General features: G+C 21.6%; 6 protein-coding genes across 19 annotated transcripts in view; 2 read left to right on the top strand and 4 right to left on the bottom strand.

The window, feature by feature from the left end:
• The window catches only part of LOC412254 (BUB3-interacting and GLEBS motif-containing protein ZNF207), a 15,012-nt gene extending 13,492 nt beyond the window's left edge, over positions 1-1,520 (bottom strand). For 5 of the 9 annotated variants that reach the window (XM_026442167.1, XM_026442166.1, XM_006569808.3 and 2 more), the window contains exons 1-3: positions 1,335-1,519; positions 212-338; positions 1-116 (exon numbers count right to left, since the gene is read on the bottom strand). The exon at positions 1-116 is cut by the window's left edge and continues 249 nt beyond it. In XM_026442167.1, the coding sequence (XP_026297952.1) occupies positions 1-116; positions 212-338; positions 1,335-1,375 (284 nt within the window). In that variant the 5' untranslated portion in view covers positions 1,376-1,519. Of the gene's footprint in view, positions 117-211; positions 339-1,334 lie in introns of all 9 variants that reach the window. The other 4 variants (XM_006569809.3, XM_006569810.3, XM_016913433.2 and 1 more) reach the window with 1 other exon arrangement.
• Positions 1,521-2,058: 538 nt separating this feature from the next.
• On the bottom strand, positions 2,059-5,349 carry LOC100577033 (zinc finger protein 33B). 2 transcript variants are annotated; one of them, XM_006569791.3, is made up of 6 exons: positions 4,781-5,349; positions 3,261-3,453; positions 3,038-3,177; positions 2,802-2,964; positions 2,472-2,726; positions 2,059-2,313 (listed from the first exon to the last, which is right to left on the bottom strand). In XM_006569791.3, the coding sequence occupies exons 1-6, from the start codon at positions 4,858-4,860 to the stop codon at positions 2,257-2,259; spliced, it is 888 nt and encodes a 295-aa protein (XP_006569854.1). In that variant the 5' UTR covers positions 4,861-5,349; the 3' UTR covers positions 2,059-2,256. The 2 variants fall into 2 exon arrangements, with proteins under 2 accessions (XP_006569854.1, XP_003251429.1); XM_003251381.4 differs by having other exon boundaries at positions 2,077-2,365; positions 4,781-5,346.
• A 1,585-nt stretch (positions 5,350-6,934) lies between these two features.
• LOC724935 (protein deltex) lies at positions 6,935-10,017 on the bottom strand. The gene is made up of 6 exons (XM_016913699.2): positions 9,482-10,017; positions 8,797-8,989; positions 8,444-8,710; positions 8,060-8,345; positions 7,678-7,996; positions 6,935-7,438 (listed from the first exon to the last, which is right to left on the bottom strand). The coding sequence occupies exons 1-6, from the start codon at positions 9,649-9,651 to the stop codon at positions 7,084-7,086; spliced, it is 1,590 nt and encodes a 529-aa protein (XP_016769188.1). The 5' UTR covers positions 9,652-10,017; the 3' UTR covers positions 6,935-7,083.
• Positions 10,018-10,420: 403 nt separating this feature from the next.
• On the top strand, positions 10,421-13,663 carry LOC409403 (ubiquitin carboxyl-terminal hydrolase 30 homolog). Of its 3 annotated transcripts, none has more exons than XM_006569788.3 (7): positions 10,421-10,569; positions 10,866-11,021; positions 11,094-11,252; positions 11,568-11,731; positions 11,949-12,356; positions 12,454-12,789; positions 12,862-13,663. In XM_006569788.3, the coding sequence occupies exons 2-7, from the start codon at positions 10,922-10,924 to the stop codon at positions 13,105-13,107; spliced, it is 1,413 nt and encodes a 470-aa protein (XP_006569851.1). In that variant the 5' UTR covers positions 10,421-10,569; positions 10,866-10,921; the 3' UTR covers positions 13,108-13,663. The 3 variants fall into 3 exon arrangements, with proteins under 3 accessions (XP_006569851.1, XP_016769189.1, XP_006569852.1); XM_006569789.3 differs by lacking the exon at positions 10,421-10,569 and adding an exon at positions 10,590-10,703; XM_016913700.2 differs by having other exon boundaries at positions 10,550-11,021.
• Positions 13,664-15,509: 1,846 nt separating this feature from the next.
• LOC412950 (nucleoporin GLE1) lies at positions 15,510-19,321 on the top strand. 2 transcript variants are annotated; one of them, XM_026442082.1, is made up of 9 exons: positions 15,510-15,614; positions 15,865-15,982; positions 16,062-16,343; positions 16,580-16,981; positions 17,120-17,210; positions 17,312-17,617; positions 17,679-17,983; positions 18,057-18,435; positions 18,513-19,321. In XM_026442082.1, exons 2-9 carry the CDS (start codon positions 15,950-15,952, stop codon positions 18,773-18,775), a joined length of 2,061 nt encoding a protein of 686 aa, XP_026297867.1. In that variant the 5' UTR covers positions 15,510-15,614; positions 15,865-15,949; the 3' UTR covers positions 18,776-19,321. The 2 variants fall into 2 exon arrangements, with proteins under 2 accessions (XP_026297867.1, XP_026297869.1); XM_026442084.1 differs by lacking the exons at positions 15,510-15,614; positions 15,865-15,982 and having other exon boundaries at positions 16,206-16,343; positions 16,584-16,981.
• LOC100576760 lies at positions 18,824-23,293 on the bottom strand. 2 transcript variants are annotated; one of them, XM_006569790.3, is made up of 7 exons: positions 23,167-23,293; positions 21,273-21,741; positions 20,132-20,360; positions 19,822-19,958; positions 19,606-19,735; positions 19,340-19,522; positions 18,824-19,236 (listed from the first exon to the last, which is right to left on the bottom strand). In XM_006569790.3, the coding sequence occupies exons 2-7, from the start codon at positions 21,657-21,659 to the stop codon at positions 19,070-19,072; spliced, it is 1,233 nt and encodes a 410-aa protein (XP_006569853.1). In that variant the 5' UTR covers positions 21,660-21,741; positions 23,167-23,293; the 3' UTR covers positions 18,824-19,069. The 2 variants fall into 2 exon arrangements, with proteins under 2 accessions (XP_006569853.1, XP_003251427.1); XM_003251379.4 differs by having other exon boundaries at positions 19,816-19,958; positions 23,167-23,291.
• Positions 23,294-24,121: the final 828 nt, after the last annotated feature.

The raw sequence follows: 24,121 nt of genomic DNA, 5'->3' as shown, positions 1-24,121 counted from the left end.
CTTTCATGCTCTTTTGCATCATTTGGTGGTATACCTTCCATACCATAAATTTCTATTTCAATATTGCTTCGATTTGGCAAAGAATTAGGTACCTTATCTATTGCTTCTTTATGTACCTAAAATATGAAGATAACAATTTTTTGGTATCTTTATATACAGTTTATTTAAATTTATATAATATAATATAATAGTAAAAATTTATTAACATTACCTGCATACAATGTATACTAAGTCCTGGTCCCGTATAAAGCTTTTTATGACAAATGTGACATTTAAAATGTTTTGCTTTTTGATGCTGTATAAGAATTTTTTCATCTTCAAACTCCCGATTACAATACCTTAATAAACTAATTAAGGACAATATAAATATAAATGTTATATAATAATTTAAACAATATATTTCATCAATAATATAAAATTATATTAAAAATATAAATTTATATTATTCATTCAATTATTTATAACTTATTGCAATTATGAAAATAATATTATATTTCATATAAATATCAAATAAATAATAATTATAACATTTAATAATAAATAAATTGATGATGAAATTAAGAAATATTCAAGTTAATTTTATAAAATTTTAAATTCTTTAACAAACAAATGTATTATAATTATAATACATATAAATTATTTATCAATTAAAAATTTTATTATCTTAGAAATTCTTTCTTTTAAAATTTAGAAAAAGTTTGAATCAATATTTGAAGTAGTTTTAATAAAAAACTATATATTAATTTACAATAATTTCCATAAATGAAAATAATTAATTCTTATTATACATGAAAATAATCTTTTTTAACTTTGAATTTTTATTAATATTAATCTATTAAATACATATATTTAAATTGTATTTCAATAGTAATTTTTATTTTTTTACTTCATTAAATCATATATTTTATACGTATATATAAATATAAATAATTCAATCAAAATAGTAAAAAGTAATATCAGAATTTGTCTTAGAATTTGATTTATTAACACAAAATTGTATAATCTACCATATTTCGTAAATAAATACCTTTAATGAAAAAAATGTAGCCGAATATAGTTGCTAACGAAATATCGATTTCTCACGGATTCAGCCACTTTAACTCATCATACACTTTTACTTAACGTGTTAAAAATGTTTTACCCGTTGCAATAAGAAACTTTTAAATTGTAAACTAAAATGTAATAAGATAACATAATACAAAGATTAATACATTTTTAAAACTTCTTTAATTTTATGATTCTAAAAACGATATAGTCATAATTTTGATTTATGATCCAAAAACATAATTACGTAAAGTATATCCCACAATAAAGGATATTTTGAAAAAGGATACCAACACCAGGGTCTTGATTGCTTCTTCTTTTTACGTCCCATATTTTTTTATTAACTTTTAGCAATTGAAAATTATTAAAAAATATGCCACTAAATGTTTTACGCCCACGTAATAAGAATTTAAGTCGTAAAGTAACTGCACTGCACACACACGTAAAAATCGACGATGTAAAATGGCGACTGCATCTTTTCCGTATTTGACGGAAGGAACTGTGTGTGTGTAACCAATAGTATTACTTAAAAATTACTAGCTTATTGGAGTAAATTTTCCCTAATTAATTTCTAAGAAATATTACCGATTATTTATATTTTGTCAATATTTCTCATTTAATTAAAATGAAAAAATTATTTTTAAGAAATCAAATTCTTTTCTTTATAATTTTATATTATTTTATATTAATAAAATTTTGAACATATTGGTTTTAAATACATTTAATTTGTTAAAACAATTGTATAAACAGAAATTTATATATCATTTTATGACAATGTTAATTTTTTATATATCTTTTAATATTTTTACATCTTATTTAATAAATCACAAATATGATATATATATATATATACATATATATATATATATATATATATGGATGCATAATATACAAAATTATACAAATATTTAAAATAATATAAATCTATGTTTTTTTTTTGTATAACAACATGAAAACTAATAGTTAAGAGAAAAATTGCTAGAAAGGTGAATTAAATAAACAAAAAAATATGTATATATATTAATATAAAAAATACTAATACAGAGATTATAATCTACAATCACATTATGTTTGCATAGAAGTTAAAAATAAAATTTATGTGATAATTTTACAATGACAATCATTTTGATATAATTTTAATATTTAAAAAGTATAAACATAGAAATATTTTATAAACAATAAAAGACCTCCGTTAGCTGCAAATTCTTTGTTTCAATGGAAGATCACTTTCTGAATCACTGGATTCATTAATAGCACCAGGTTCATCATCTGAAGAAGAATAATCTTTTTGTTTTACTTTTACTTTCTGTGTTCTTTTAGGCTATAAAATAACAAATTTTATTAATAAGATTATTAAATTCGTAAATTTGATATACAATATAGCATATACAAAATAAAAAAAAAACAAAATTTAATTGATACAATACCTTTGTCCAATTTTTAGCAGATCTTTTGGAAGTATTAGTTTTTGGGACATATTTATCAGCAACTCCTTCAACACGCCTAATATCAAAATCTTGGTCTACTTTAGTTACTGTTTGTAATCTTTGTTCCTCTGATGTTACATATAGATCATCTGATTGATGATAATTATTATGTACTTCATATGCTTTTTTGCTACAAAATAAAGCAGCACATACTGTACATTTTATTAAATCTTCTGGAACAGCTTCCCTTTCTTCCTGTTGATTTCAAAAGATAATATAATGCATGTATAACATAAGTCGTTTACATTATATTTATTTATATTGCTTTACTTGAGTATGTGCTCTTTCCAAATGACGCTGTAAATTGAATTTTATAATATATTCAACACCACACAAATGACAGTAATATACACTTAAAGCATCATTCATTGAGTTCAATTTGATTTTATTGCTAGGGGGTGGTGTTGCTATTGGTTGAAACAAATGTACCATCCTGTAAATTAAATTATTAGGTGAAAATTAAAAATATTTAAAAATTTAGTATTAGTAAAAAAAAAATTTACAACCTTTTATGTATAGAACGATAATGATAATCTAAAGCTTTTTCATTATAAAACAATACATCACAGTCTTCGCATTTTTTATGTTGTTCTTTCCTCTCACTTTCAGATGAATCATGCGATGCTTGATGATTATCTCTGTGTGTCTAATAAAAAAATAAATTATAAAATTAAAAAGAAAATACATAAAAATATAATATATAATATATAAAAATATATAAAAGCATACTTTTACAGGAAATTGCATTCCACAATAATGACAATAAAATTTTGTTGGTGAATTAGGATGTACTTTAAATCTATGTCGTATTGTTGCAGTAATTGAATCAAATGTTTGTCCACACATATCACATTGGGTATCGTCATTTTTGTTAGTCTTCACAGATCTACCTCGAGTATCTATTTCTTTGTTGGCATGTTTTCTAAATATAAAATATTTAACTTATATATAATTAAATTTTTTATTTCTAAGCCATTTTCATTAATGAATTCAGTAAAATTAATTTTTTAATTCATTCTTCTTTTTTTCTTTTCCTAGAAATGAGTTATTAGGAATTCTATGAACAAAACAAAATATAACTAATTATGTTAAATATACTAAGATATTTACTGTTTTTGAACAAAAATTTTTAATTATTGTTTTTAAATTATTATAATAAAAAAATCTTAAACATACGTAAGATAAACATATCTAAATAAAATATATATTTTAAATATATTTCTATATATTGATAATATGTAGATAATATATATTAGAAAAATTTTATAAAAATTGCCATATATTGATTAATTTTATTTTTTTAATTTTTTATTAATAATTTCTTCTAGGATGCAAATAACTATATGATATAAAAAAATAATTTAACTTTTATATAATAAAATAATATATGAATTAATATATGAATTAATTATTTAATATTTATTTAATATAATAAGATATAATATAATATAATATAATATAATATAATATATTATTACATTCAATTTAATTTATTCTAAAATGCAAAATAATTTTTAAATCTTATAATCTTTCTTCATAATAATATTAAAATATGTAAATTAAAATATAAAATATGTAATATATGTAATAAAATTTACTATGAAAAAAAAATTATTAAAAATTATTAAAATAAAATATTCTTAAATCTAAATATTAATTTAATCCAAATGATTTGAAAAAAATTTTAATCATAATTTTATAGTTATTAATTTATTTAGCTTATTTTTAAATTTTAAGTATTTTATATAGAATTACAACAAAATTAAATATATTTTTAAATAATAAAATATTTCATATTAATCAATATTAATTAATAATTATAATAAATTTCGAATAAACAATATAAAATTAGTTTTTAATATTCATCACTAAAGTATATAAAAATATATTAAAAAATTGTATCTATTTAATGAAATTAATAATAATTTAAAAATATATTAAAATCTTTTTAATATTATTGATTATTATTATTTATTTATTATTATTATAGCAGAAATAATTCTATCTCAAGAGCAAAAAAAAATCCAAGCAGTCGGAAAAATAGCGTAAATAATCGCGCTATCAATAATATAATTGAAAATTATCATTAATAACTATTTAAAAATATTTTTGCTTATTAAAAAATTTTTAATTCAGAATATATATTGGAATAGGATGAAAAAATAGGTTGTAAGTATAAAAATAATGTTGTTTTATAAGATTGCGTGTATGGTTATAAACATATCAAAAGGAATAGTTTCTTTTGGTACCTAAAATGTGCCTGCAAAGCTTCCTTGGATTCTAATTTTGAGTCACACAAAACGCAATTGTGCTGGCCTTTAGCACTCATTTAGGCGCGAATTCTTATTTCAAAAAAACATTAGAAATCTACCGGACGTCTTTGCGCCAGGTAGTATAACATATACAAATCTTTCACGCTTTATAATTCGATCGTAATAAGTATACTCAATCAATCACAATCCGTAACAATGTTATTTTTCTTTTTTTCAATACATTGTTGTTTCTTAGCATATATGTTTTTTAAACATACTTAGTTAAATGTAAAAAATTTTATAGAACTCACGTCCCCGAAGAAAAATCAATTTTCGGCCATTTTATTGGATTGAAAGTCGCGCCACCTATCGTATACCAATCCAAAAAATATAAAACGATCAGTTTTCTTGAGTGAGCGTGCGTAATTTCCTTACTTACTCTTATAATAATCTTAAGTTAAATTCGTAAGCAAATTTAATTATATATATGCTAGTGAGTATATATACTAGATTAATGTAACAATATTTGTTGTAAATATATAATTTTACATAATTTAGTTGAAACATGTATTTTAAAATATAAAATATAATTTTTAAATTCATACATTTAATTTTATAGAGATTATTTTCTATAATATATTATATAGTATAATGTGATATAATATAATAAAAAAAAAAATGAATATACAGATATAATTATATTTTTTCAATCATTAAATAATAATAATAAAAAAAATATAATTAATATTAAATTTTAAAATAATATAAAATAAATAAAAATAAATTTTAAAATAAATTTTAAAATTATATATTTTTTTTATAAATTTCAACATTTCAACAAATAACTCATTTTATAATAATTTTAAGATTTTGAAAAAATATTTTTCATAATTCAAAAAATGAAATAATTTTTTTATAAAATTATATTTTTCATTTATATTTATATCATTATGATCAGATATTGAATATTATAAATATTGAATAATAAAAACATATTAAAATTTAAAATTGCGAATATCTACTCTTAAATTATATTAGAAATATGCGTAAATACCAAAATTTTGACAAATTTTTAAATATATATTAAATATCTACAATTTTGTTGAATATAATTGAAAATGTTTATATAATGTTTATATATTACAAATGGCTGTTATATATTTGTTCTATTATAATTTAATAATAAATAAAAATTCAAAAGTATCAATCTTCAAACAATAAACAAAATTTATCCTATAATACATATTGATACCATTGCAATATTTTTCATGTTGCATTCGGTAACAAAAAATACATTTGTATTTTTTCAGTAAAATAATGATTTTAAATTTCATTATAGGACGGACTATATTTTACATTAAGATATATAAAATAGATTAATTCTTTAAGACAATTTTTACATTGGTGATTTTTTTATAATTATTTATAATCATTTATAATCTCAATATTCAATAATATTCTATATATAAAATTAATTGTTATTTTCTATTCTAAATATCATTAAAAGAAAAATTTTCAAATTTTTTTTGATTTAATTGTATAAAATTTGCATAAAATTTTAATTTTTTTATTCTCAATAGCATATTTTGAAATAATTTTTAATATCATGTATTTATCATCCATGCAATGTTTTATCAACATTTTATTATATATTATCATATTAACGAATTGCGCGATCTTTTTATATAATAACTGTTATATTAATACTAATGTTAAAAAAAAGATTATATATTTTTTTAATTAAAACGTTAAAACTTCAAAAATATATATAATCATTAAGAAAATTATATAAGATACTTTAAAATAAAAAATGAAAAATTAAGAATTAAATTAGGTATTATAAATGTTTTTTAATTTATATTTTATATATATTTACTTTATATTCATGTGATTTCATTTATTAATTTATTTCAATAAAATGTTTTTATTTTTTTAATTTGTTTTGTTTTTATATTAACTTTTCTATTATGTTAAAATAGATATCAATGATATATTAATCATTAACAAGTATATTAATTTTACATACAAATTTACATAACAGTTATATGCATAATCATTTTAACATATAGAAATATAGAAAAAAATAAGAAAATAATATTGACTTTGAATAAATCAAAACATTTACATTTCATCAAAACATTTTCAATATAATTACTTCTGTATCACTTGATTATATTAAAGATTAATAAGAAAATTAAAATAAATATACATACTATGATCGTGCAAAATTATATGGCTATAAAATTTAAAATATTAATTATAAAATTATTTTGCACATAATACATTAAATAGAAAATACTTCATTGCAATTCCTGATACAAAGTAGGAGATGATTGTTTATCTATTACACCTTGAGCTGCTAATTCAGCTAATGTTCTTTCTAAATAACTTGTGTCAGGATAACCATGACCAGTTGTTGATGGACCCAATTCAGTCTTGTGATGAATTTCGTTCCATGTTACTACATCCTCTCTTCCAGTAGTTACCGATCTTCCAATTGTAAATATTAATTTTCGTTCAAATGCAATTTGTAATAATCTTAGAACTCTACGACCTAAATTATTATCTGGAAGATAACATATTCGTGGAAAACCTACAGCATAATAAGCTTGTCCTGGATTAGGATGTTCTCTTCCTTGAATTCCTGATGGAATGCTAAAATTAAGCATTTTATTTATATATTTAAAGATTAGTTTAAAGTATTTCAGTAAATATTACTGAAAATATTCTTACATAAATTAATATTCAAAGTGAGTAATATTTAAACTAAGATTAATATATAATATCATAGAAAATTCTTAAATAGTATTAAAAATTATATATATTTATTAAATTATATATATATTTAATTTAATAAAAAACTATAACCTAAAAATATTTTTCAATTTACTTACTCATAAGTTATCTGAATTGTATTTGTATTTGGAAAACCAGGCAGTGCTCGAGGTATTCTTGTCCAATTCATAGTTCCAGGAGGTTGATTTCCTCTTTTTTCCCCATAAATTAAACGACAAACAGGACATTGTATATACATAGGAGGTTGCTGACAACTAAGCATTGCATTCAAACAAGTTAAATGTAATCTATGTTTACAGCGAGTCAACTCTACAGTTAATGGTTCTGGCATACCAAGACATACAGGACAAGAATCGCAATTATCACTTTCTACTACTTTTACATATTGAGAAATAACATCAGATTCAGCATCAACACCTAAACAAAATAAATTCTTTTATAAAATTATAGAAATAATTTAAAGAAAAAATAATAAATTACCCAAAACAGCATCTTTAAAAGCATCATCACTTCCTACACTACTATCCAGTAAATCTATTGGATTTTCATGACTAAGATATGTAGAAACTGTATCAACACTTGGCCTTCGTCCACTTTTTGTACTACTAGAATCTGCATCCAATGCATTATCCCAAGTTTTTCTTTTTTGTCCAGATTCAATATTTGTAATTGGATTATTTTCTATACCATGCTTATTACTAAATATATTAAAATTACTCAAAATAACACGAGCTATATTTGATGCACCAGTGTCTCCATTTTTGCCCTGATAATATATTTATAATTTATTAATAAATTTATTATAATTATTATTTTATTAATATTATAAAAAAAATTCATACTAATAAGAATTATTTTTCCAACCTTCTTATTATTTTTCTTTGTATTTCCAGTAGATGATTTTTTATGTGTAATTTTTGTATTTAAATTTTTAACAGTTATAGATGTTTTTTTTTCAGAAATAATTTGTAATTCTTCTAAAGCAACTTTGACTAAAGGATAAGGTGCTTGCTGAATACGACGTATTGGCCTTACATATCCAGTACAACAACGAACTTGAGTTAAATTACAAAAATTTATAATGTAAGGAAAACCTAAATAGGTTTTAGAAACATCAATAGTTTTATCACCCTAAAAAAAAATATTAATATAATAATTAATATAATTATAATTATAATTTATATTTGTTATTTATCATCATTAATATCTTTATTTACTCTTGCCCATGCTTCTTCTATGAAACATTGTACTTCCATATCATATGTATGCCAATCATCTGTATCACCAGCCCATTCCCATTTAGCTCCTTTTCCAGCTGGTGAATTTGGAAGATAAAATTTTCTTCTAACATTATGTGTCTCATTTCCATCTTCACTACATTGTGTTTTAGTCTTTAAATTTATATAATATCTATTTTGAAATAATAAATATATTTTTTTTATATATGTAAATAAAAATTTATAATTAATTTTTAATTTTAATTTATTTATTTAAATATATTAAATATATTTATTAATTATTTATATAATAATTTTTCAAATAATAATAATAATAAATTTACATAATATCAAATATTATTTATAATATTATTAATTGTAATGTTAAATATATATATATATATATATATATATATATATTATACATATTTAACAATTTAATATTATATATATATACAAATATAAATATAAATGTACATATATTATACAAATTCACATTATTCTAAAATGTAAAATAAAATGATTTTTTCATATTTTATATTTTTATTTTTAAAATAATTTTTAATTTATTTTTCATTTAATATTCATTCATATATTAAAAAAATAATAAAAATTTTCAAACAAATGTATACTATAATTTTCAATAAAAAAAAATAATAAAATAATAAAAATAGTAAAATCTAACCTATCCAAATTTGGATCCGCATCATTTAGAAAGACCCGAGTAAGTTTCTTACAATGTGCTCGCTCAAGATGTTGTGATACTGCAGGACTATAAGGTCGCCATCGTCCATGACGATTTTCCCATTCCCACACAACAACAGCGTGACCGTGTTCTTGTGCCTGACTGTTCATTTTCTTATATAAAAATTTCACATATATATATAACACACACTTGAATAACGAACATTTTTAACGTGGAAACATTTTTAAATCTGATATTCACTTTAATTTATCTTATTGCACATGTAATACACACACTCACATAAATGCAAAGAAATAAATGTATGTTATACTTCATTTATATATATGTTTGCAAACAAACATAAAACGCAAATGTTTTTATTTTGCTTTCTTTCAACTAACACTAAAATCAAAATGATAACATATAATATTGAATTTTAAGAATGAATAGAGAAAAGAAACAAAAATTAACGTTATTCCGAATCGTTTTATTTGCAATGAAATACAACGCGAACAAATTCGTCTGAAGTACTACTTATATACACACAATTCTTAACATCGAGCAATCGAAATATCGACAATCGACTTCAAACAATCGTATTTAAAAATTCTCACTAGTTAAGTTTATATAGTTAACATTAAAAGAATAAATTAAAAATATTCTGAATTATATTTTAATATTTTTAATCAATATTATTTTTAATTGAATTTAGTATAACAGAAAAATAATAGTTTTATTATTTAATATATATTTCAATTATAATATAACTATATTTATTTTTTATCTCATTATTTAATAATATTCTATTACTGATCTAATATTTTACTTATCTGTGCTCTCTCTCTCTCTCTCTCTCTCTCTCTCTCTCTCTCTCTCTCTCTCTCTCTCTGTTTGTCTCTCTTCCTCTCTATCTATCTATCTATTTATCTATATACATATATATGTGTGTCTTTCTCTTTCTTCATTATGATACAATTTCTATAAATTTAATTATATTTATTAGTACTAACATTCACATAACCTTCATAAAAATCTACATATATCTATGTTTACGATGCCAAACGAGTAGTGTTTGGTCAGAGTACTAAGTAAAACAATTTTATGATTTGTAAAATAAAAAACACATTGATTTTATCAATATATTTCAAAAATAATAATTAAGATTAAAAATAATAAATGAATGATATTTTTTTGTGCTATTATTGTACAGATATCGTTCAAAGTATAGTCGAATTATTTGTATAAACTGAATTTATTATTTAGTAATTTTAAGTAAACTATGAAAATATTTAAAATTTAATTATTTTTTCGTTGAAATATTAATTATTTAAAAAAATATATGTATTTATTAATGAATATATTTGTTCATGAAATTAATGCGTAGGTTAGCTTTCCCAGTTTTTCAAGAAAATTTCAGATTTCAACGAACTTTTCGAAAATATGGATGTAGAAAAAGTCGCTGTGTTTGCCAGTATAGGATTTGCAATAGCTATTGCAATATTTGTTTTATGGGGTCCATCTCCTAAACCTAGAAAAAAAGGTATAGTGAAAAATATATTTTCAATTCTCAACTAAAAGATATGTTTTATTATATTTTATATGTTTTTTTCAGGAAAAGTCATTGGAATCAATAATTTAGGATATACTTGTTTTTTAAATTCTCTTTTACAAGCTTTAGCTGCATGTCCAATATTTATTGGATGGTTAAAGAAACAATATGATAAAAATGGAAAAGTTAATTTCATTTCAACTTTATTGTCCGTTTTTGAAAGTATGCAATTATTTTCAATAATATATTTATATAATAATATATTTCTTATTTTATGAATTTTTTATTATTTTTATTATTTTATGAATTCAAAAAAAAAAATTAAAATATAAATATGATAATTATAAATATAAATTTATGATATTTTTATCAAAGAATAAGTTATAATGTAAAAATTTTAATAATATAATATTTTTTTTAATTTAATTTAAAAATTTAATAACTTAGATAATATGTATATATGATATATTTCTAAAAGATTAATATAATTAATATTTGCAAATTAATAATATGTATCATATACATTTTTTGGATTAGAAATCAATGGATATGCAGAAGATTTATATGGTGATGTGACACCAATTGAGATCATTTCATCTCTTGGCAATCAATGGAAATTTGCACCTGGACATCAAGATGTACATGAATTATTTCATATAGTTCTTAATGCATTACAAGCAGAAATTCAATCTGGAAGTAGGGTATGTTTGCAAATTAAAAGTTAGTGAATTTAAAATATAATAAATTATTATATTAAAATCATTATTATACACACATTGCTATATTTTATACATTATTACATTTATATTGAATATTTTTAAATAAATTTATTTTTAATAAAATAAATGATAAATTAAAATATAATTATTATATTATAATTATTATAATTAAATTAAAATATATTTATAATAATTTCAGAAAGGTTGTTTGTCTGATGCTTTACCACAAAGTCCAATAATGATAACAGATACAAAAAAATTGGGTGATCCTTTAACATTTAGAAGTGTATCTTGTAATGATATTGTATCAGTTAATAAAAATCCTAACATTCCAAATGGTTTTGATAAAAATTGCAACAATCATGTAATATCTTCAACGACATCTATATCAAGTATTCCTATGGCATATAACAAGCCAGGTATAATCCTTGCTAGGTCTTCAGAATTGCTTTCAAGAAATGTTAAACTTGAAGGGAATAAGGAATCTTTTAAACCATGGAGTTCTTTATGCGCTATGTCATTTTCTAATACTACAATATCAGTAGAAGTCCATCCATTTTCAGGTTCATTAACTAGTCAATTACAATGCAGCTGCTGTAAATGGAAGGTTAATTTTTTATTTTAATTATATCTTTATTTTTTATATTATATTATTTTATTCCATAATTGTAATTATAAAAGACAAATAAGATTATTTTTTATAGTCTGCAGTTCATTATGACAAACTAGAAACAATTTCTTTACCCTTACCACCTTTGGGTACATATATAAAATCATATCATACGGTGGAAGAATTATTAACACGTTTTGTAACTAGTGAGATTGTTCAAGATGTATTATGCGATGGATGTGGAATGCGTTGTTTAGCTACTAAAACTCTAACTCTAGGAAAACTTCCTAAATGTTTATGTTTACATATATCAAGAACCACATGGAGTTCTTCAGGAATACCAATTAAAAGAGATGATCCAGTAAAATTTCCCGAAATATTAACTTTAGATCCTTATACTTTTACAGAAACTAAAAAACGAAATGCACAGGTATGATATGTATGTTAATATATATTGTAATTTTATTTATTAGAAATTTAATATGAAATATGAATTAATTAGGGTGATCCTGAAGCAACAATGTTACTTAGTCGAACAACTATACAAGATAAACATAAATATCAATTACGTGCAATCGTAGAACATCGTGGACCTGTTGATTCTGGACATTTTGTTTGCTATCGACGAGGAAATAAAATGAATCAATGGCTATATACTTCAGATAATGTAGTTGAGAGTATATCCTTAATTGAGGTTTTATGTGCCACACCATATCTTCTCTTTTACGAGCGTATTAATAGCATATAAAAATAGTTAATAATCAATTTTAGTAATTGCAGTAAATTTAGAAATATGTGATGACTAAATATATTGAAATAATGTAATTATGATGAATGGAATTTAAGAGACTGAATGTGTTTTAATATTAACTTTCATATTTTCATCGTAAAGCATTTGAAATTATTTCAAACTATTTAAATGAACTAAGAATATTTAAATTTCTGTACATTATATATTAGATTTGATTAGAATCACTGTATTAGATTTTTCCTAAGATGTTGATATGTATCATTGTTATATAAATGGTACATAAAAAACAAAAGTAAAATGTTTTTAGCTTAAAAAATATGACGTTATAGTTTTTGAATTTAATTAAATACTGCAAAATTTTTAATTGTATATTTTAAATGTTATCTTAGTAATTTGCGTAGAATAAAATATTCGATATTTAAGTGTAGCGAACATGTAGGATATCATATATATTGATTTTCGTACATATAAGCTGAGTCGCCAAAGACTAGAAACTAAAATACCTTAGTTGTTTGTAGTAAAAATGTACAAAAAATGTATAAAGAAAAAAATATTTGCTTCAAAGATAAATATTATAACACAGATTTTATTTTTAAAATCATATATTTCGAGATTTTAAGTCACAATTTTTTTGAATGAAATGGTATATTTTGATTAATATAATTATATTGCAAATTTAAAAAAAATAAATTCAAGGATAAATGTTATCAATGAAGTTAATAGCAATGATAAATATTGTAGCGACAATCGTTTTATTTATAAACGTTACAAATACAATTGTTTCTATTGATTTAAATCATTCATTTATTGATAGCGACATCAATCTTATTTTTAATTTGTAAAAAAATATGATTCTAATGAAATGAATTGTACTATTTGAAATTTAAGAATTTTTGTTGGAAATGAAAGATATAAATCAATTTATATTTGAAAAATTTAATAGTAATATAAGTAATTTTATTAATACACTTATAAATAATGTTATAATTAATTTTTGCTTCACAAAAAATCAACATGTTATTCATGAATTTTTTTTTTAATTGACTACCAATTAATATTATATTAAAAATATACCATATTATTTAAAAAAATTTGAATAATTTTAAAATTTTAAAAAATATGATTTCAAAAATAAAATATTTGTTGCAATATTTATCCTTTGTAACTTTTTTCCTTTTATTTTTTAAATTCTTGCAAGCAAAGAAAATATTTTAGATTCTAGTTTTAGGTAATTCATTTTAGAATAATATATTTATAATTTATAGATAATTGCATTAAATTGCTTGATAAATTATATAAATTATAATAATAAAATTAAAATCAAATTGTGCCAAATCAATTTTTATATGTGAAGTAAATTATTATTTTATACATTCAAAAAGGATTTAAAAGTTTAATTTTAGATATGTATTATTGTAAATGAAATATACTTTTGAGCAATTAAAAAATAATAAGTTAAAATCTTTAATAATATTATTATTATATAATTTCTATGAATAATAATTTGTATATTCTTTATATAATTTTTTCTATAATTTCTATCTTGTATCTTACATATGAATTATTTTATTCATATCATTTAAGCTTTTTTAAAATAAAAATACAATTATATTTTTACGAAATATTTTATATTTTTACGAAAATGTAAACTAATTCTAACTAATTGTGAAATAATAAGATTAATAATTTTATTTTTGAATAATAATAATTTTTATAAATTTTAAAATGCTAAATTAATATAAAATATATATAGAATAGAATAGAATTATTTTATTTTAAAATATAATCTTTATAAAATAGTAATAAAAAGATAAATTAAAAATATAATAATAACATTATATAACATATAACAAATATAATATTTACATTTTTTTTATTTAATTTTATATATGCATTTTATTCGTACATAATTCTTCATTTTTAAGGATTTTTATGTGACGCCATGTTGAATTTTTATCCAATAAGAATATCTTTTGAAGAATAGAAATGTAATGGCATTATATTAATGCGAAACGCATTAGAAAGGGTCGCATAAAATTTCATCAAAAATCAATTAATTTCTTTATTAATTTTTTTATTAACCAATCAGTCATCATTTTACGTATATATGTATGTGTATATTTTACTTGTTATCCTATATGTATGTATTCAATTTCTCACAAAATCACAATTCAATTTCATGGCAATTCATGGCTTGTAACCAAGTTTGCCAGAAAATTCCCAATGCCAACCTATATGTGACATCATAGAAATACTTACGTAATACGATAGAGTGAGAATAATTGAGACTGGATTGCTTGACACGAAAATGTGATACCATCTACTTGCCATTTCGTAGTACTACATAGTACGTCAGTATTTTCGTGACGTCAATAGGCCAGTACGTCAGTACGCATAGGTCAACAATTGGCATAGAGAATTTTTCAGTAACTCTGCTCGTGATTTGCGAGTTATTGAATCGTCGTTCTTGATAAATAATATTTGATATGTTTGAAGAACAGATGGTATATATATATATACATATATATTGCTGTATTTTTATATATAATTTAAGTGACAAGTAAAATGTTACTATTTCAAATTAATGTTTACATAAATATTTTTTGTAATATCACTATATGATTTATAAAGTGTGTGTGTATATATATATATATATATATATATATATATATATATATATATATGTACATATGTATGTATGTATGTTTGTATGTGTGTCAAATAAATTTAAGCAAGCATTATATAAATTTATAGGTTATAATAATACTTGTAAATTTTTGTAAATATCGAATGTCTTGAAATTTAATGCATCATATTTTACTTTCAACGTAAATACAAAATGCCTCATTTCGTAAGCACCAAAGATGAAATTGTAAGTATAATTATTGTGAATATAATTATTTTTTATTTCTCTTATAATTCTATAATATTACATTTTGATTTTTTGGTAGGTACAAAACATGGACGATATCAATTCTAATTTTGCTTCTCTTAAAGTATCTGTTTTGAAAAAAGCTTCTCGCATATCAGGCGAAGTGGATAGAATTACAATTGGTCCTAATTCAATAACAAACGAAAATGAAAATAAAAAATCAGAAAATATAGAAAATGAACAAAATTCTTGTAATATAACAATTCCAAAAAAATCTATTCATTCACAAAATAATGGCATTACATTTTCAGTAAAAAAAATTCTTTTAGAAAGTGAATATCAAAGAAAAGAAGAAGTTCAGGTAATATATATTTATGTATTTATTCTCAAAGAAAAATAATTATATGTAGTACAATTTACACATATAAATAAACAATATATTATCAATATATATAATTTATCTTTGATTGATAATTATTGTGAATTAGATAGTAAAGATCTTAAATATTTCCATTATTTTTCAATTCAAAAAAACTTCTGTAATATTTAAGATTAAACTGTTTAATCATAAGAAATATAACATTTTAATTGTTTTAGAAAGAAATTGAGCGTCATTGGCAACATATGAAAGAAAATGGGAAAGTTATACAAGAACATATAGCAGTATCACGTTCACATATGGCTAGAGAACGTGAACGCAGAAATAAGGAAAATTATGCATACATATTGGCAGAAGAAAGAATGGCAGAACAAGAAGAAATACGAAGAAGACATGAACGACAAAAAGAAGTTGAAGAATATAGGAAAGAAATAAAAGAAAAAGAAGAATTGACCAAAAAAATAATGATTTTAAGAAATATGTACGTTAAAAAATATCATGACATTATAGAACTTTCTGAAAATTTTAAAGATAAAAATTCTTTTACGCTATCATCTTCTTATGCCGTAAAATTAGAAGAATTACATCTTCAAATGAAAGTTGTAGATGAAAAAATTAAGGTAAGAAATAAACAAAAAGAATTTTTTTAGATGATATAATATTTTAAATATTTTTAAATATTTCTATATATTAATATATACATATATATATATATATATATATATATATATATATATATATATATACATTATTTATAGATAGGTGATATAACATCTGTTGATTTGAATATTATAGTAAATCTAATTCATCAAATTGATGAAATGCATGGCATGTTTAAATCGGAGATAGGTAAGGATATTCTATATATTATATTTCACTTTTTTTCTATTCTATATAAATAAAAATTCTATGTAGATATAATTCCTCATATTTTTTATTCTGTTTTATAGATAGAATAAATGTTCAATGCGAAAGAAATTTAGTTGGAACAGAAAATACAGTACATTCTCATACTCAATTACCAGTTTCAGAAAGTCAAGAACTTAAGAATAATCAAACAATTTCTGAAACAGTTATTTCAGAACAAATAATTCAAAATACTGCTAATAATTCAGAAAATAATAATTTTCAAGAATATGGAGATGAAGAAAAGCAAAGAAATTTACAAACAGATAATATATCTTCAGATATTTCACAAATAACATCATCAACTGCTAATATAGAAGAAAATATATCAAAAACTGAATTAGATAAAGGTGAAACAATTTTTTACATAACTAATTTTTGTTTTTATTTTATATTCGTTTTTATTTTTAGATCACTTATATGAATATGTTGATAAAGATTTGTTAGAAACATACATGAATAGTCAAAAATTTTTTGAAAATCATGTAAAAATGCTCGATGAATTTTTACTATCTGCAGCTACGAAAAAATTTAGATTTGAATGCCAAAAAGCAATAAATATACCCGTAAATGCAATATCGGGTATTAATCAACAACATCTGAAAGATAAATATGAAAGATTATATAATTTGCTTATGGGAAAATCTTGGCCGGATGTTAATCAATATCCGCAGGGTGCAGCCTTTTGTAAAAATATTTTAGCTAAAAAGATAGTTGTATGTAATAATTTTATATTTAATTTATTATATTATAAAATTTAATACATATCCAATGTATAATTTATTTTAGAATCAAGGTGAAACACTTGTTTCGAGTAAACCAAAGATGGCATTTCCTATTGCTGCTATAATTGTAGCCCTTTGGAATGATCATTCTGATTTTGGTGATCTACTTTTATCTCATTTTCATAATGTTTGTCCGTTTACGGTTCCTATTTTTATGCCAAAAATGGTAGGACAATCGAATGAAGATTATTACAAATTAATGGGTTACAAATATGACGAAGATGGTACAATTGAGAAGCATGATAAATTTTTAAAGAGAATGTCTGGTTTGATGAGATTATATGCTTCTATTACTATCACGATTCAAAGAAAAGGAATTACTAAAACTAATCCACATGGACTTCAAAATGCATGGCGATGGTTGGCTGCTATTTTAAATATTGGTAATATAAATATTTAGAAAAATAATATAATATACTGAATTTTTTGTAATTTATTTTTTGTTATATTTTTATTTCAGAACCACGAAAAGAAGTATCAGATATATGTGCGACTCTTTTATTGGATATGCTTGAAGTTGCTGGAAATACATTATGGACTGCTTATCCAAAACAATTCCATAAACTCTTAATTTTATTATCGGAAGAATATTATCCACGTATGAAAAATGTAGGATGTATTGGCAGTGGTCCATTGGTACGATTAGATGAATTTTTGCGAAATAGTTTAAGTAAAGGCTCAATACCTGCTCCTGATGGTCAACTTCCTCCAGATTTTTGGTGATCTCAGTATTATAAATTAATTATTTAATTTGAATTATATATCTTGTAAATTTTTAGCTGTTATTGATATTCGTAAATCATTGTCTATATAATATAATATGTGAGAATTTTCTCATGAAAAAAGAATTTTAAACTAATTTGTACATATAAAAAAATCATTATTTGAATATCATATCTATTTATTAAACTTTCAATGCATGAAAAATAAAAAATGTAAAAAAATGTAAAAATATTAAATGATTTATGTATAGTTTTGCGTATATCTATAATTGATATATCAAGAATAATATGATTTTTAGTAGTATGGTACACTTGTAATTACAGATTTTATGCCATCAAAATTATATAATTTTTCAAAATTTTTAGTAAATCCAGTAACACCAAAAGGAGCAAATCTATCTATCCACTTTTTGTCTTGATTTAAATTTAACAAATAAGTTGTAATTTTTTTTGCAAGGATATCTGCAAATATGGAATGGAAATTAAATTAATATTAGCTTTAGAAAAAAGACTAAAAACACAGGAATATAAGAATATTTTATAGTTATTGTTTGTCTTTGTATACCTGAAAATGTTTTCCGTACCATAATGCGGTAAGGTGGTAAAGGTCCTAAACTCGTTAAAATATGAAGAGAATCAATTCCTGGTAATGTGTTTTTATGACACTTAATGACAGGAGATTCTAAAATTCCAATTTCTGCTTGTTTACCTGCAACCATTTGTAAAGTAGCAACTTGTGTATCAGCATCTAAAAATTAAATTTATAATTTAATTAACATTATTATAATGCATTGAAAATAAAAAAATATAATTTTATTGTAACATACAAACCAAGAATATTTCCGAAAAAGGCTGGATTTTCACCCTTGGTATATAAGTAATTAAATAACAATGTTGCTGCCCCGGTGTTCTTTTTCCGATCTGGAAGAGAACATCTATGACCTCGAAAATCTATTATGTCCTATAGGAAAAATTCTCAAATCAATATGTTTATATTTTTAATTATAACGCATATTTAAATTTTTTTATCATATATTATACTTGTACATGTTGTGCACGATCCGAAGCAACAATAACATCAGCATAAACACACGATGAATTATCTTTATTAAGATGATGTTCGAAAGAGAAACTGACAGGTAAAAGCTTACCATCTTCCCATTCTCTATTTGCTGGTAAAATAGCTGAAAAAAATGTTAATTATCATACTTGTAAAACAAGTAAGTCACAGTAAGCATAGATATATCTCGTTCTATGATCATATATAAAAGAAATTATTCAAGATAGATCAACATTATTATTTATTTTTCATCGTATAAATTGACAGTCAAATAATACAACAATAATAATAACGTACCAATATCCGCAATCTCTTTTGCGATTGGTCTATCGCTTCTAGGTTCATACAATAGTACCACTGGTTTCTCAGTAGCAACTTCGATTGCTTCTACAAACACTTCGAACAAATTAATAGGTAACGAAGGCACAAGATGCGTTGTTAAAACAAGTGGGCGTTCATTTAAAACTGGCGTAGAAAGAGGAGGATATTTTCGAGGAACAGCAACATTTGAAAGTTCTTGAGTATCCTGAAAATATTTCATTATTTACTTTTGTCAGTTATTTACATAAATATTTATATAAATTATATTTTAATTGCCACGTATTTTAAATGCATAACCTGTAAATCAAAAATTATAATAAGAAGTTAAATTTTCACAATAGATAAAAAGAAAAAAAAATACAAGTATATTACAAGTATATTATAAATTCACAGAATATTTCAATCATAAATAAATAATAATAATATTTTATTTTTCGGATTAATCAATATGGATTGTAATTTTCTTTTCATTATAAATTTTCTATGAAAATTAGAATTAATTTGCAAAGAAAAACATGCATTGGAAGAAAGAAAAAAATTAATTTTATTTTACATCTTTTGAATAACTAAATTTTTTGTATTGTCAACGAACAAGATTTGCGAATAAATAAAAAACAACATGACGATTTTGATGAAAGATGCAAAATGAACGAAATCATCGCTTGATACTTGATTGAATACAAAAGACACGATACATGAATGATATCGATTTTTTTTTTTTTAATACGTATTATTTTTATTTTTGTGCATTAGGTTGATGAGTAGCAATAACAGAATTGGTACTTACTAACCAACAGTGATATCGAAATATCATGTAAAATTGCTGATTAATATTTCTAAGCAAATATCACTATCGGATAATATATAATACGATGGATAACACTATGATTAGGATATCGATGATCAAGATATCTTTCACGATATCATATGCTATAATGTTCATAACTTCCATTGTAAATAATAATTTTTCTTAATATTGGAATCGTATCATTTTTATTAATTTTTATTTTTATCGATATGTATATATAAAATAATATGAAAAAATATGATTATAAAATAAAAAAAAAAAAAAAGTGAAAATAATTATATTGTAAGCGTATCGATTCATGTTACTTACTTTATTAATAGGAATCATTTTGTACTGCGTAACGTTGACTTCATTTAAAACAATACTACTTGAACTTTTAGATTTGTTATCTTTTGTTTCGACATTTTCCACTTTTGATTCGATATTTTTTAAATCGATGATATCAAGCTTGGTACATTCTGGTTTCAGAAGTTTTGAAATTTCATTCTCCAGTTGCATTTTTTCCTGTTTTCTCGTTTCTTTTAAATCATTCTTCTCCATTTCGCACACGCTGTTTTTATGCATTTGACAATTTTCGATAGAAGCGAACGTAGTATGTATTAATTTTTTCGTAATTATCGAAGCCTCTTTCGAATGATCAGAATGAATTTCATCTTGAATCGATTTATTCGACGATGTTTTTGTTCTGGATAACATTTTTTTTTTTTCCTTTTTACGTCCTTATAATTTTATATTTTCTTATAAAAATGCGTTGATAAAAAAATTCTAGAAATTAATCCTACAAAATATGAAAATGTTACGAATTAATAAATATCTCAGTTATGCAGAGTGCGATTGTGTTATTAATTTTCAATTTTTTTTTTTAGAAATAAAAAATGAAAAAAAAAACACGTTTCAATGTTTTTTATTTATGTAATACGATAATTGGAAGAAATTTTTAAGTTTACAATGATCGTGAAATGATATTTTAATTTGATATTTATTTTCTTTTTTTTATCCAAAAATATTTGATCAACGCTATTGTTTTTTATTAAAAAGAGAAAAAAAATCTATTATCATTTCATACAAAAATCTGTTATTATATAAAAATATATATAAAAATATGATAATTAAATATTCTCATTTAATTTTTAAATTTAAATTAAAATTTTGAATCTGAATTTAAAAGTAAAGAAATTAAAAGAATTTGATAATTGATAATTTAAAAATTTACTGTTAAATATTTATGTGAATTATTCGCCTTGTTATATTCAATTTTAATTTTACGCGATAAGAAATTGTAATAACAAAACATTTTTTTTTTTTTTAAACCATAAATCTTCATACAGAATTAAGTGTTTACTATTATAAATATAAATATATGCGTTAAACGTTTAAATCGAATATCGCGATTATAATTACAAATTCCTCATATTTCATTTTCAATTATTGCACTCGGTTATTATAAGTTGTGCGAACTTTGCGAGTTTGTTAGTTGTATAACTTTGTGAGTTTCGAATTTAAATGACATATTCCGATTATATGCAATCTTATCGGTATTAATTTCTCGTCTTAATTAGCAATGCAAAATAAGACAGTTAAATTCCATATTATTTTTATAATTATATTATAATTTTCTAAATAACGATAATATCTCAATTAGATTTGTAATTTATTTAGTTTCGATAAACAATTATTATAAACAGCGCTTTTTTTTAAAAATGATTATCTACACAAAACAATATTATCGAATGGTCATTTGTTATTAATTTTTTTAAATAAATTGAATAAACGGAAACGCATATTTACATTTAAATAAAATATATATTTTGCAAATTACAGATTCATAAAATAACTTGAAATAATTTTAATAATAAGATATAATCATAATATTAACATTTGTGTAATAAATTAGATAAATTAAACAATTTGAATATCTATAAACATATTTATTTGATATCGATAGATTTATAAATTTATTCAAACAAGTAAGTATTTATATAAAATTTATTTCGATCATTTTTAATTTCATATCAATTAAATGAATGTACATTAAAAATATACACGATGAATTACTTATTGTATTGTATGTATAGTATTGTTTAATAGAAACTTTATTAACCTCGACAAAACAATAATTCAATACTGTATAACAGTTATTGAACAAAGGTATTTGTATACCAATTGAAATTTGCTTATATATCAATTTTGAAATTTAAATTACCTTTGCTTTCACTGCTCATACGTGGTGTACACTGTATCAAGGCTTGATGATGAAAACTGTCAAACGTTCGATGACAGAATAATTGGAATATTACTTGGGACGGTTTACGTGAGTTTGGGGGCAGTTATGCATTTGTGAATAATCTTCAGTCGATTGCCGCGTGATGGCTGCGTGTTCCAGTGAAATAATGCCATTTCACTGCAGGTTCCAGTGATACCGGTTGGAGGATGAAGACAAGATGTATGTGACGAAATTGTATAATCGTATTATTCATTTTTTATATGAAATGTGAAATAATATCATTATCGGAAATATCTTTATTATTAAAGATTTAACAATTGAAATTTCGTAATATTTTTATGAAAGTTAATTTAATTTTATGAGGATTAGTGTATAATAACAATAAGTTTATTTTTCTTGAAAAAGAAAAGAAATAGGTAGGTCTAAATATTACATATTATTTGTTCTCATATTGCATAAATATATGATAAATGTAAGGTATATCTAAAAAAAAGTTTAAATATTCAAATTATAGATATAAAAAAGATAATTATGAGTACATAGTCAGATAAGATATAAAGATATAAATAAATATTTGTATTTATGTTTAAAATAAAAGAAACAAATTTAGGAATAATAAATTATTGTATATAAATCATTTATTATCTATAAGTGAACAGAAAATAATAAATAAAAGATAATTTCAAAATTTAAATAATAAATAAAAAAAAATTTCAATATTTTTTTTAATTGCAAAATATAAATACGTAATAATTATTTGATATTTTGACAAGATAATCATTCACAATATTTTTATTAAAAATTTATATCAGCATTTCTAATTACATATTATGTTATTGCATTTTGTTCCAATATAAACTATTTCGTTTTATCAAGAATCGAAGTTTAGCAAATTCGATTTAATTAAAACGAGTGATAGAAACAAATCATTGGG

This window comes from Apis mellifera, linkage group LG8 (genome assembly GCF_003254395.2).
Source record: "Apis mellifera strain DH4 linkage group LG8, Amel_HAv3.1, whole genome shotgun sequence".
NCBI lineage: Eukaryota > Metazoa > Arthropoda > Insecta > Hymenoptera > Apidae > Apis > Apis mellifera.
Note: the sequence above shows the minus strand (reverse complement) of the source record. Positions and strands in the feature narration are given on the sequence as shown.

Excerpts from the sequence above, each read along its gene's own strand:
- LOC409403 (XM_006569788.3), top strand. The coding sequence starts at position 10,922 with ATGGATGTAGAAAAAGTCGCTGTGTTTGCCAGTATAGGATTTGCAATA. Across the intron at positions 11,022-11,093 it reads TCCTAAACCTAGAAAAAAAG|GAAAAGTCATTGGAATCAAT; the intron begins GTATAGTGAAAA and ends TGTTTTTTTCAG. Across the intron at positions 11,732-11,948 it reads AAATTCAATCTGGAAGTAGG|AAAGGTTGTTTGTCTGATGC; the intron begins GTATGTTTGCAA and ends TAATAATTTCAG.
- LOC412950 (XM_026442082.1), top strand. The coding sequence starts at position 15,950 with ATGCCTCATTTCGTAAGCACCAAAGATGAAATT. Across the intron at positions 16,344-16,579 it reads AAAGAAAAGAAGAAGTTCAG|AAAGAAATTGAGCGTCATTG; the intron begins GTAATATATATT and ends TAATTGTTTTAG. Across the intron at positions 18,436-18,512 it reads GGCTGCTATTTTAAATATTG|AACCACGAAAAGAAGTATCA; the intron begins GTAATATAAATA and ends TTTTTATTTCAG.
- LOC724935 (XM_016913699.2), bottom strand. The coding sequence starts at position 9,651 with ATGAACAGTCAGGCACAAGAACACGGTCACGCTGTTGTTGTGTGGGAA. Across the intron at positions 8,990-9,481 it reads GCGGATCCAAATTTGGATAG|ATATTATATAAATTTAAAGA; the intron begins GTTAGATTTTAC and ends ATTTCAAAATAG. Across the intron at positions 7,997-8,059 it reads TTTTAAAGATGCTGTTTTGG|GTGTTGATGCTGAATCTGAT; the intron begins GTAATTTATTAT and ends TATTTTGTTTAG.
- LOC100577033 (XM_003251381.4), bottom strand. The coding sequence starts at position 4,860 with ATGAGTGCTAAAGGCCAGCACAATTGCGTTTTGTGTGACTCAAAATTA. Across the intron at positions 3,454-4,780 it reads GCTTTGCAGGCACATTTTAG|AAAACATGCCAACAAAGAAA; the intron begins GTACCAAAAGAA and ends TTTTATATTTAG. Across the intron at positions 2,965-3,037 it reads TATCGTTCTATACATAAAAG|GATGGTACATTTGTTTCAAC; the intron begins GTTGTAAATTTT and ends TTTAATTTACAG.
- LOC100576760 (XM_003251379.4), bottom strand. The coding sequence starts at position 21,659 with ATGTTATCCAGAACAAAAACATCGTCGAATAAATCGATTCAAGATGAA. Across the intron at positions 19,959-20,131 it reads AAAAGAGATTGCGGATATTG|CTATTTTACCAGCAAATAGA; the intron begins GTACGTTATTAT and ends CATTTTTTTCAG. Across the intron at positions 19,523-19,605 it reads CTTTTTCGGAAATATTCTTG|ATGCTGATACACAAGTTGCT; the intron begins GTTTGTATGTTA and ends TTTAATTTTTAG.